The sequence below is a fragment of the Rhincodon typus genome, chromosome 9 (genome assembly GCF_021869965.1).
Source record: "Rhincodon typus isolate 14 chromosome 9, sRhiTyp1.1, whole genome shotgun sequence".
NCBI lineage: Eukaryota > Metazoa > Chordata > Chondrichthyes > Orectolobiformes > Rhincodontidae > Rhincodon > Rhincodon typus.
The window spans coordinates 91,831,691-91,845,111 of NC_063340.1; the positions used below are offsets into that span (position 1 = coordinate 91,831,691).

The 13,421-nt window shown below is 44.9% G+C and overlaps 1 protein-coding gene across 1 annotated transcript in view; it reads left to right on the forward strand.

The window, feature by feature from the left end:
- The window catches only part of LOC125484089 (adenylate cyclase type 8-like), a 162,902-nt gene extending 154,430 nt beyond the window's left edge, over nucleotides 1–8,472 (forward strand). The window contains exon 14 of the mRNA XM_048601403.1: nucleotides 8,108–8,472. Within this exon, the coding sequence (XP_048457360.1) occupies nucleotides 8,108–8,472 (365 nt within the window). The remainder of the gene's footprint in view (nucleotides 1–8,107) is intronic.
- Nucleotides 8,473–13,421: the final 4,949 nt, after the last annotated feature.

Consider the following 13,421-nt stretch of genomic DNA (forward strand, 5'->3'; position numbering starts at 1 on the left):
TGACCTATCCCCTTCCTAACTCCCCACCTACACTCACCTTTACTGGCCCCATCCCCGCCTCTTCGACCTGTTTGTTTCCTCTCCACCTATCCTCTCCTCTATCCCTCTTCTATCCGCCTCCCACTCTCTCCCTATTTATTTCAGAACCCCCTTCCCATCCCCCATTTCTGATGAAGGGTCTAGGCCCGAAACGTCAGCCTTTCTGCTCCTATGATGCTGCTTGGCCTCCTGTGTTCATCCAGCCCTGCACCTTGTTGTCTCGGATTCTCCAGCATCTGCAGTTCCTACTGTCTCTTGCTTTTTGTCTACTTCCTTTTTTAAACAGTGGCATCACATTGGCTGTTTTCCAATCTGTGGGAACCATCCCAGAGTCCAGTGAATTTTGGTAGATAATTACTAGTACATTTGCTATTTCCCCCATCACCTCTTTTAGTACCCTGGGATGCATTTCATCAGGGCCAGGAGACTTGTCTACCCTTAGACCCATTAGCTTGCCCAGCACTGCCTCCTTAGTGATAATGATAGTTTCTAGGTCCTCACCTGCTATAACCTTCTTGCCATTAGTTTTCGGCATGTTATTTGTGTCTTCCACTGTGAAGACCGACGCGAAATAACTGTTTAATGTCTCGACTATTTCCTCATTCCCAGTTATTAAATTGGCCTTCTCATCCTCCAAAGGACCAATGTTTACCTTCGCCGCTCTTTTACGATTTACATATTTATAGAAACTTTTGCTGCCTGTTTTTATATTCTGAGCTAGTTTACTCTCATAATCTATCTTACTTTTCTTCATAACTTTTTTTGTGGCTTTCTGTTGGCCTTTAAAGATTTCCCAGTCTACTAGTTTCCCACTACTCTTTGCTTTTCTGTATGTGTTTTTTTTCAATCTGATACTTTCCTTTATTTCCTTAGACATCCATGGCTGGCTCTCTCTTTTCCTACAGTTCTTCCTTATCACTGGAATGTACTTCTGCTGAGCACTGTGAAAAATTGTTTTGAAAGTCCTCCACTGTTCCTCAATTGACCCACCATAAAGTTTTTGCTCCCATTCTACCCTAGCTAACTCCTCCCTCATTCCTTCATAGTCTCCTTTGTTTAAGCACAGGACATAGGTACTGGATTTAACCTTCTCACGCGCCATCTGTATTTTAAATTCGACCGTACTGTGATCGCTCCTTCCGAGAGGATCCCTAACTATGAGATCATTAATTATTCCCGTCTCATTACACAGGACTAGATCTAGGATAGCTTGCTCCCTCGTAGGTTCCATCACATATTGTTCAAGGAAATTATCGTGGATGCATTCTATGAACCCCTCCTCAAGGCTGCCATGTCCGACCTGGTTTGACCAATCGATATGTAGATTAAAATCCCCCATGATAATTGCTGTACCATTTTTACATGCATTAGCTATTTCTATGTTTATTGCCCGCCCCACCACGATGTCATTATTTGGTGGCCTATAGACCACACCTCGAAGTGACTTCTTCTCCCTGCTATTCCTAATTTCCACCCAAATGGATTCAACGTTTTGTTCAGTAGAACCTATATCATCTCTCACTACTGCCCTGATATCATCCTTAAAAATCAGAGCAACACCACCTCCCTTACCTTCCTGTCTGTCCTTCCGAACAGTTTGATACCCATGGATATTTAACTCCCAGTCATGACCATCCTGTAACCATGTCTCTGTAATAACCACTAAATCATACCTATTTGCCATGATTTGCACCGTCAACTCATCCATCTTGTTTCGAATGCTCCGAGCATTCAGATAAAGTGCCCTTATGCCAGTTTTTGCACTTTTTTGGGTCCTATTACCTCCATTACTAACAACTCTTGAGTTCTCCTTCCCTTTAACTTTTTTCCTAATTTTCAATGGAGTTGAAGCTTCCTCATCACCTGCTAACCTGCTGCTTTGCCTTACATTAATTGTTATTCTCTCTCTACGCTCACTTCTCCCTTTCCCCCTACTTACTACTTTAAAGTCCTATTAACCACCCTATTTACCCTTTTCGCCAGAACACTGGACTCGGCCCTGTTCAGGTGGAGTCCATCCCAGCGGTATAGATCCCTCCTGTCCCAGAACTGATGCCAGTGCCCCATGAAAAGGAAACCCTCTTTCCCACACCACTCTTTTAGCCACGTGTTTACTTCCCTGATCCTCGCCTCCCTGTGCCAATTTGCATGTGGCTCCGGCAGCAATCCAGAGATTATGACCCTTGAAGACCTGTTTTTTTTTAATTTTGTTAGTAGCTTTTCATAATCCCAAAACAGGTCTTTTTTCCTAGTCCTGCCTATGTTGTTGGTACCTACGTGGACCACAACAACTGGATCCTCCCCCTCCCTCTCTAGTATTCTCTCAAGCCGGTCAGAGATGTCTCGCACCCTGGCACTGGGCAGGCAACACACCACGCGGGATTCTCTATTCTGCTTGCAGAGGATACTGTCTATCCCCCTGATGATGGAATCCCCTCCAACTACAATCTGTCTTTTTGCTCCCCCCTCTTGAATGGCCTCCTGGACCATGGTACCATGGTCAGTTGACTCATCCTTCCTGCAGCCCTGTTCCTCATCCACGCAGGGAGCAAGTGCCTCATACCTGTGGGACAATGTCAAGGGCTGCGGCTCCTGTGTTCCTGTCTGCAGGGTCCCTCTACCTGCCTCACTCGCAGTCACACACTGCTAACCCTGCCCGCACATCGAATTAACATTAGTTAATCGACTAGGTGTGACTGCCTCCTGGAACACAGCATCCAGGTATCTCTCCCCCTCCCGGATGTGCCGCAGTGTTTGGAGTTCGGATTCCAGCTCGTCAACTTTGAGCTGGAGCTCCTCAAGCAGCCAACACTTGCTGCAGATGTGGTCACTGCCGTTCTCAATGGGATCAGCTAGCTCCCACATCATACAGCTACAACACATCACCTGGCCTGCCATCTCTACTTAGTTAATTATTTAAAATGTATTCGTTTTTTTTTAAGTTTCGCAGTGCTCGCTGCACCAGTAAGTTTACTCTGTTATATACTCAAACAGACTCCGGCTTTGCTTTCCGACCCGCTCCCAGAGGATTTGGTGTCTAGGTGACCACCCCGAAAGATAACAAAGAGATGAAGAAAAAAAATGCAAATAGCTTACCTGCTCATCACACTTAGTCCTTATTATTAGGTTAGAGGAGGTGGAAGGGTGGGAAACACTACACATGTAGTGTCTTGGATATTAGTTAACTCTCAAATTTATTGGGTGGAAGCTTAGCTTCCCAGGCTGCCCTTGCGCTTCCTCCCGGGCTTCCGCCGCTGAAACAACTGAAAGAAGCACTGAGAGCAGTAAGGTACAAAATGTATACTGGGTGGGGAATTTCAATGTCCACGACCAAGAGTGGCTCAGCAGCGGCACTACTAATCAAGCTGCTTGGGACCTAAAGGACGTAGCTGCTAGACTGGGTCTGTTAGGTTCTTGAGTAGATTTGTAGCTCGGGTTGTGGATGCTGTGGTTGGTTTTCTCGCTGAGCTGGTTTGTTAGTTTGTAGATGTTTCATTCCCCTGCTGGGTCACAAAAGACATGACCAATACTCACTCATCTCCATTCACACGAATAAGGAGAACCACCAGTTCATTGGGACAACACCAGGATCCTAGGACAGGCCAAGCAGAGACAAGCACGGGAATTCCTAGAGGCCTGGTTCTAAGAAGGCCATCAATAAACACATATAACTAGACCCTCTATATACACCACTGCGAAGGAAAACCGGAAATGAGGTAATCAAATCCAACAAACCCCAGAATTTATATACCAGGCGGGAAGACACAACAGCACTTCATCAGAGGCTGCACTGATGATGTTACCCAGCACGATAATGAAATGTCTGTGGAACAACAAACCAGCTCGGTGAGCCAACCAACCACAGACTGGGTCTGTGGCAGACGGTGAGGGAACCAGCAAGAGGGAAAAACATACTTGACCTCATCCTTACCAATCTGCCAACTGCAGTTGCATTGTCCATGACAGTATGGGTCAGTGACCACTGCACAGAACAGCCTCCATCGTGTTATGTGGCACTATCACCGTGCTAAATGGGACAGACTTCACACAGATCTAGCAACTCCAGGCTGGGCATCCATGAGGTGCTGTGGGCCATCAACAGCAGCAGAATTGTACTCCAGCACAATCTGTAACCTCATGGCCCGGCATATCCCGCAATCAACCATTACCATCAAGCCAGGGGTTCAACCCTGGTTCAATGGAGAGTGCAGGAGGTCATGCCAGGAGCAGTACCAGGCATACCTGAAGATGAGGTATCAACCTGGTGAAGCCACCAAACAGGACTACTTGCACACCAAAGAGCGAAAGCAGCAAGTGATAGACAGAGCTACGTGATTCCACAACCAATGGATCAGATCTAAGCTCTGCAATCCTGCCACATCCAGTGTGAATGGTGGTGGACAATTAAACAACTCACTGGAGGAGGAGGCTCCACAAATATCCCCGTCCTCAATGATGGAAGAGCCCAGCACATCAGTGCTAAAGATAAGGCTGAAGCATTTGCAGCAATCTTCAGCCAGAAGTGTCGAGTGGATAATCCATCTCGGCCTGCTCCAGTGGTCCCCAGCATTACAGATACCAGTCTTCAGCCAATTCAATTCACTCCACATGATATCAAGAAATGGTTGGAGACACTGGACACTGCAAAGGCTACGGGCCCTGACAACATTCCAGCAATAGTACTGAAGACTTGTGCTCCAGAACTTGCCGCTCCCCTGGCCAAGCTGTTCCAGTACAGTTGCAACACTGGTATCTACCTGGTAATGTGGAAAATTGCCCAGGTATGTCCTGTACACAAAAAGCAGGACAAATCCAACCCGGCCAATTACTGCCCCATCAGTCTCCTCTCGATCATCAGTAAAGTGATGGAAGGTGTCAGTAACAGTGCTATCAAGCAGCACCTGCTCAGCAATAACCTGCTCAGTGATGCCCAGTTTGGGTTCCGCCAGGGCCACTCAGCTCCTGACCTCATTACAGCCTTGGTTCAAACATGGACAAAAGAGCTGAATTCCAGAGGTGAGGTGAGAGTGACAGTCCTTGACACCAAGGCTGCATTCGACTGAGTGTGGCATCAAGGACACCTAATAAAAGAATTGTGGGCAAACTCTCCACCAGTTGGAGTCATACCTGGCAAATAGGAAGATGGTCATGGTTGCTGGAGGTCATGTGTAAGTTCACTGCAACAATTTACCAAGACTCCTTACGCAACACCCACAACCATTTCCATCTAGAAGGACAAGGGCAGCAGACACATGAGAACACAATCCCTTGCAAGTTCCCCTCCAAGCCACTCACCATCATGATTTGGAAATATTCCCTCCCTAAGGGTATAATGTGTCAACTCACAGTACATGGACGGCAACAATTCGAGGCAGCTCACCACCACCTTCTCAAAGGCAACTACGGACAGGCAGTAAATGCTGAGCCCAGCCAGTGTCACACGACACCAGGTTATAGTCCAACAGGTTTGTTTGAAAGCACAAGCTTTTGGAGCCTTACTCCTTCTTCAGGTGTCAGTGAGAGAGGTAGTATCAGACACAGAATTTATAAGTAAAAGATCAAAGGGTCACACCACTGATGAGGATATACTAAACAAACCTAAGATGCTGTTAAATCTTTAAGCAGTTAGAAGGTTTTAATTGATTAATATGTATATATAAATCCCTGAATTCCTTTCAAGTCACTGTCCTGTGAGAACTAAAGGTTCTATCAGTGTAAATAAGAGGTGACATTTTCGGTCAGATAATGCATGTTAGGTGTGAGACCTTGTTTAGAATCTTGTCTTAAAATTTTAGAATTTCTGAAGAAAAGTCTCGACCTGAAAAATCAGCCTTTCTGCTCCTCTGATGCTGCTTGGCCTGCTGTGTTCATCCAGCTCTACACCTTGTTATCTCAGATTCTCCAGCATCGGCAGTTCCTACTATCTCTGTACCAGTTTATCCAACCTTTCTTCATAGTTAAAAATACCCCATACTAGGCAACATCTTGATAAACCTTTTCTCTACCCTGTCCAAAACATCCATATTCTACAGGTAGTGTGATGACTAGAACAGTATGTAATATTTCATGTGTGGCCTAACTAAAATTCTAGTTGCAGTTTAGCTGCAAATATAAAGTTTAGTCAGGACAATTTGTAGTTCTCAAGTGCTATTAATGTCATTAAGCCTACCGAGGTACTTCACAGGAGATGTTCTCAATCCACTTGGACAGGCAAGGTTTGATCAGGGATAGTCAGCATTAATTTTTCAGAGGGAGATCATGCCTACCAATTTTGCTTGATTTTTTCCAGGAGATGATCAGGTGTATTGATGAGGGCAGTGCAGTTGATGTAGTTCATACGGATTTCAGCAAAGCCTTTAATAAGGCCCCACATGAGACACTGATAAACAGCATAAAAGCACATGGGATGCAGTGTATCCTGGCAAGCTGGATACAAAATTGGCTTGGTGGTAGGAGACAGAGAGTGATGGTAAAAGGCTGTTTGTGTGACTGGAGGCCAGTTTCCAGTGACATACCACAAGGATCAGTGCTGGGTCTCTTATTATTTGTGATATTCATCAATGATAAAGATGAGAATATGGATGGGATGATAAGTAAGTTTTTGGCTGGGTGATTAACAATGAGGAGGAAGATCTTAGGTTAGAGGAGGATAAAGAAGGAATGATAAAAGGTCAGATAGGGAGATCAGTGACAGATGGAATTTAACCCTGAAAGAGCATGAGATGATGCATTTTGGAAGAAATAACAAGACAAGGGAGTACTCAATGAACTAGGACACTAGGAAGCTCAGAGGGACAGAGGGATCTTGGGATACTTATCCACAGATCCCTGAAGGTGGCAGGATGGGTTAATTGGGTAGTTACAACAGCAAACAGGACACTTGCCTTTATCACTTGAGACATAGTGGTATTATCACTGGACTGTTAATCCAAGACCCAGATAATGTTCTGGGGACCCGGATTTGAATCCCGCCATGGGAGATGGTGGAATTTGAATTCATAAATATCTGGAATTAAGGATCTAATGATGACCATGAATCTGTTGTCGATTGTTGGAAAAACCCATCTGGTTCATTAATGTCTTTTAGGGAAGGAAACTGCCATCCTTACCTGGCTTGGCCTACATGTGACTCCAGACCCTAAACAATATGGTTGACTCTTAACTGTCCTCTGGGCAATAAACGCTGCCTGGCCTGGCCAGTGATGCCCACATCCCGTGAATGAATAAAGAGAAAAAAAAGGGCGGGAGGTTACATTGGGTAGGCTGGAGTACTGTGTGCAATTCTAGTTACCACACTAAAGGAAGGATTGCACTGGAGGGGGTGCAGAGGAGATTCACCACGATGTTGTCTGGGATGCAGTGTTTCAGCGATGAAGAGAGGCTGGATAAGCTCAGGTTGTTTTCTTTAGAGCAGGGGACGCTGAGAGGAAACCTGATAAAAGTGTGTAAGGTTATAAGGGGCATGGAGAAAGTTAAAAGAAAGCAGCTGTTCCCCTCAGTTGAATGATCAGTAACAAGGGAGCACAATTTTAAGATGAAAAACAAGAAGCTTAGAGTGTAGTTGAGAAGAAAACCTCACAACATTTAAAAGTAGTTGGATGATCACTTCAAATGTCATAACATTCAAGGCAATGGGCCTAGTGCTGGAACATGGGATAAGTATAGGTTTAGTGTAGTTTTGACAGTACAGACTTGATGGGCCAAAGGGCCTCTTCTGTGCTTTTGACTCTATGTCTTTAAATCAAGTGCAGATAAAATTGCAGCAGCTTTGTCTCAAGCTCCAGCATGTGTTTGGTTTCTCCAAAGGACTTGTCAGTGGAGACTAATGTAAGTAAGACTTTGTGGCATTTAAGTCATGTTGTTTCCCTAAACTGCAAAACCTAAGATTATGTATCACCTGTTAGGGATTCCCTGTCTTTTCACCTCCTCTCTCTCATCTCCTTCTCTCCTGCTCCCTACCCACTGTCACCCCTCCCAGAACTGTATTGGCCTGGAGTTGATTATAAATGAGGAACTAAGTGAGGTTTGGTGAGTGCCTGCTGATAACTACAGTTTTTGTCTTTGGCAGGATTTGCTCACGGAGCTGCAGTTTCTGGTGTTATAGGAGTGAAGAAGCCACAGTTTGACATCTGGGGTTCAACGGTGAATTTTGCCAGTCGTATGGACAGCACTGGCATCAGTGGCAAGATACAAGTGCCAAAGGAAACCTCCAGAGTTCTTGAGACCCGTGGCTTTTCTCTCCAATACAGGGGCCAAGTTTTTATCAAGGGTGTGTCTGAGACATTTGGTGAAGTTGAGACATATTTCCTGGAAAGGAGAGTCACACAGGCAGCAACACCCAAGTGGATGAGGAGGCAAAGTGCACAGCACTCCTTTTCTGTTATCCTGTCAGGCTTATCCCAGAAAAGTTCGCCAGCATGGTACCCTCTATGAGTGGATAAACTGATGCAAGGACAAATCGAACACATGGTCCAAGTGCTTTGGACTCCTTGGGAATTTCAGCTTCAAGAAAGCTGCCACCAAATTTAAATACTGTCAAACTGTCATGGACAAAATAATGTTATGAATTTATTGAGGAAAGACAATGTAAATGGTTATATATAACTGGACTGGACTGTGATTAGATAGAATGGTGCAAGACCAGGCTGTGAAAGGACAATACAGTCCTTGCGTCAACAATTTTGTCATGGTACAAGTACAATGAATGGGTAAATGCTGAGAATAACATCCTCGAGAAGGTGTGAGGTTCCCACAGCATGTTCTCAATGAGGTGATGCCGGCTCGGTTCAAAGTTGGGCTGCTTGAGTTGGGGATGCGCAGCTTGGCTTCCAGTGATTAAATCCCAGAGCCAGCTGATGGTACCAGCAGTGCCATTTGTAGCAACACTGGCTGAGGACTGAAATGGGCAGAGCAGTGGTGTGGCTTGGTCACTGTGTGTCACTGTCTCACACTCTGAGCACAGAATGTGGATGAAGTGCTGATGGAGCAGGTACCCAATGAACCACACCCAAACACAGACTGGAATCTGCACAACAGCATGTGGAAATGGGAGATTGATGGGAGAAAATAAAAATCTGAGGGAAATAAAGACTATGGGATAATATAAATGTGTTAGCAAACAATAGATGTATCAATTCATACCACAACATTTGTACCATTGTTATAACGCCTTAATATAGTATACAAAGGAATATGTCTTGAATTGGTGAGAATTTTATAGAGATGAGGGTTGGGATGGGTATTGCTACATGGGGAGGAATAGCTGTGTTGATGATGGTTACATAGAGCATTTACATTGGAAAAAAATAGGTAAAGCAGTCTTGGATATTAAATCAGGCTTTAAAGAAATTGGGTAATCTTGTACTGAAATCATTTTATTACAGCATTCCCATTGCCTTATCCAGAATTCGGATACTGTGGGTCTCAGGAAGCTAAGGGTGTGACGATCAACAGTGGAGTGATTCAAATCAGGATGTACAGGAGGGCCAGAGTTGGAGAAGACTGCAAGATCTCAGAATGCTGTACAGTTGGAGGAGGCTTAATGTAGGGGTGCCATCCTAAGGGTAAAAGGGATTGGGTAGAATGAGTGGAGAGGCAAGAGAAGGAAGAGGGAAAGAGTGGGGTACAGAAATCATAGAGGGCAAGGCAAGGGAAGGAGTTACATCAGGAAAGTATCCCTCTGAGAAACTGTCAGCTTGTTTTACCCTGGCCCACAGAGCCACTCAGCTCCAATCCAACATACTGCTTCATCCTGAATTATGCCCTGGGACTCAATCTGCACCAATTGCTGTGAACCATGCTGCAGGTCCCTTGTTGTGAACCATGCTGCAGGTCCCTATCTGTGAATCATGCTGCAGGTCCCTTGTTGTGAACCATGCTGCAGGTCCCTATCTGTGAACCATGCTGCAGGTCCCTAGCTGTGGATCATGTTGCAGGCCCCTAGCTGTGGACCATGATGCAGGTCCCTATCTGTGAACCATGATGCAGGTTCCTAGCTGTGGATCATGTTGCAGGTCCCTAGCTGTGGATCATGATGCAGGTCCCTAGCTGTGGATCATGTTGCAGGTCCCTAGCTGTGGACCATGATGCAGGTCCCTAGCTGTGGACCATGATGCAGGTCCCTGGCTGTGGGCCTCCTGAGCCTTTTTCTGCAGGTAAATGAGCCCATGTTCAGGGTAGACTGAAGGCAATGTTTCAAACCAGGCCTGGCTATTAAGATGGTCAGGCCCTTCATCAGGACTCCCCAGCTACAAGTTTGCTTCAGAACTGGGCATTGCCCTGGCAACCAGAATAAAATTACAATCAACAGGTAATAGGAATCCCTAACCAGATCCAAGAGTGATTGCACAGTGTGTTGGAGTCCGATAGAGTGCTGTGAAGGAGCAGGATTTGTTAGGAGGAGGGAATACAGCCTCTGTGACTCTACAGAGTGTCAGTGAATATTCTCTGCCATTCACAGGCAAAGTTCAGGAAGAGTGCAGAAGAAGATTTTGTCATTGTGGCCTACATGGTGAAGAACCCTGAAAATCTCAGGGTAGAATCTCAATGACATGGTTTCCAGGCACATTTTAGAACATAGAACATAGAACATTACAGCGCAGTACAGGCCCTTCGGCCCTCGATGTTGCGCCGACCTGTGAAACCAATCTGAAGCCCATCTAACCTAAACTATTCCATTATCACCCACATGTTTATCCAATAACCATTTAAATACCCTTAAAGTTGGCGAGTCCACTACTTTTGCAGGAAGGGCATTCCATGCCCTTACTACTCTCTGAGTAAAAAACCTACCTCTGACGTCTGTCCTATATCTATCACCCCTCAATTTAAAGCTATTTTCACTTTAAGGTATAGACCCCATACCCAAACGATGACCCCAAATCCAAACTCTGTCCTGTACCAAGCCTGACCGACTGAAACATCCGCACCAATCAACAATGATCTCACTGCAAAAGTCCCACCTGCCAGAATTTGGCCCGTACACTGGAGGCTATGGCAATGCATGTGAATATCTAAATACAGCTTTAGTGTTTGAGAAATTCTGACTCAAAAACCCTTCCAGACAGTGAATTCTCAACACCCTCCACCCTCTGAGTGATGCCTGTTAGCATCTGAACCAGCCCCAAGACTGAACAGCAATCCATTGTAGACAATTTTATAATGCATTTTTATGATTACCAACTTGGCGAAACCATGAAGGAAATGAGCAGGATTTAGTAACCAGCACATTCTGTATGATATCCATCTTAGAACAGTTTAGCAATGTTCCAGTCTAATGGTAGACACAGCTGCAGCCTGAGACCTCTCTGTTAGGCTGGAGTTGTTCGCTCATGTTAGCTAGGATCCCATCGTTGACTGTTAATAGAGTATAAATCCATGGGAGTGATTGGCAAAGTCATTGGGAGTGCAGGAGGCAGTAAATGAAGCAGATGATGATCAGCTGGCCAAAATGAGATCTGGAACAGATGAGGGCAAGGTAGGAGTGAAAGCATTCATGTCCTATTGAGGCATGAGTGGAAAGGAATGAAATACCCAGGAGGACCCAGAATTATGCCTGGAGGTGTGACGCAGAAGCTACAGGAGAAGTAAGGAATTGCTGGGAAACAGGAAATAACATCTTATTATTGCAGACACGTAGATGTTTATTGCACTGGCCATTCACCCCATTGAGTCTGCACCAGTGAACAATGATCTCACTGCACAAATCCCATCTTCCAGCATTTGATCAATACCCTGGAGATTATGACTATACAAGTTACTATCTAAATGCTGCTTAAAAGTTATGAGACTTTATGACTCAATAACCCTTGTAGGCAGTGAATTCTATATAGAACCTCTGAGTGAAAACATTCTCCTCCTATATCTTCATGGCCATCCACCTCTGACGTTAAATTTATGCCCCAGATATTGATCCATGTACGAATGGAAAAATTGCCTTCCTACCCACTCTATCTGTGCCCCTGAATCTTATACTCATTCATAAGGTCTGCTCTTAGTCTTCACTGTTCCAAGGAAAACAACCCCAACCAATCCAATTTTTTATCATCTCTCAGACATTCCAGCCCTGATAAATCTACTCCAGTTGTGTCCTAATTATGCTTTATTCGTTTTCAGCAAAACTTTCATGCTGTTGATTTCTATGCAGGATTAATAAAGGCAAGTATCCAATATGCCTCCCTAACCACCTTATCTACATGCCCACTACTTTTAGGAATCTTTGGGTGTGCACACCATTGGCTCTTCAATCTTCAGTACTCTCCAACATACCACCGTTCACAGTGTATACCCTTTACCTTGTTAGCTCTTCCAAAGTTATTTACCTCAATATTTTCCAAGTTGAATTCCATTTGCCACTACTCTGCCCACCTGACCAGTCAACTCATATCCTCCAGCAGTTTGCAGCTATTCACCTCACTATTTACCATCCTACCATGGAGTGTAGTGATACTGTAACTGGGCTGATGACCCAGAGACACAGGTAATGTTCCGCAAACCTGCATTTGAATTCCACCATGGCAGATCATGAAATTTGAATTCAATAAACATCTGGAATTAAGAGTCTAATTTGACCTTGATACTACTGTTTATTGCTAAAACAAAACATTTTATTTTACTAAGAGTTAGTAGGAACTGCAGATGCTGGAGAATCTGAGATAACAAGGTGTAGAGCTGGATGAACACAACAGGCCAAGCAGCATCAGAGGAGCAGGAAGGCTGATATTTCGGGTCTGGACTCCTCTTCAGAAATGCAATTGGGAGAGCTGTCTCACAGACTAGTCAAGTCACATTTACAGAATCATGCCTTATAGACAATATTTAATACAACACCATCGCCATCCCTGGATATATTTGTCCCACAAGCAGGACAGACCCAGCAAAGGTAGAGTTGGGAGGGAGTTACCCTGGGAGTCCTCAACATTGATCTCAGACCCCACTAAGTCTCATGGCTTCAGATTAAACATGGACAAGGAAACCTCCTGCTGGTTACCATGTACCTTCCTCCCTCAGCTGATGAATCAGTACTCCTCCATGTTGAACAACACCTGGAGGTAGCACTGAGGATGGCGAGGGCACAAGATGTGCTCTGGGTGGGTGATGTGAATGTCTTACCTTGTTCTCTGCCTTGCTGTTGCCAGCCCTGACTTGCTCCTCTTCCAAACTGCACCAGCCTCAGATTTAGCTGTATTCTCACAGTCTCTTTGGGTTCCCACCACACCACCAACAGAGGGAGATCTACCAGGATGGTGCCTGGGCTGGAGAGTTTGTTACGGAGAGATTGGATAGACTGGGGTTGTTTTCCTTAGAGCAGAGGAGACTAAGAGAGAACATGATTAAGATATATAAGGTTATGAGAAACATAGATAGGATACACAGGAAGGATC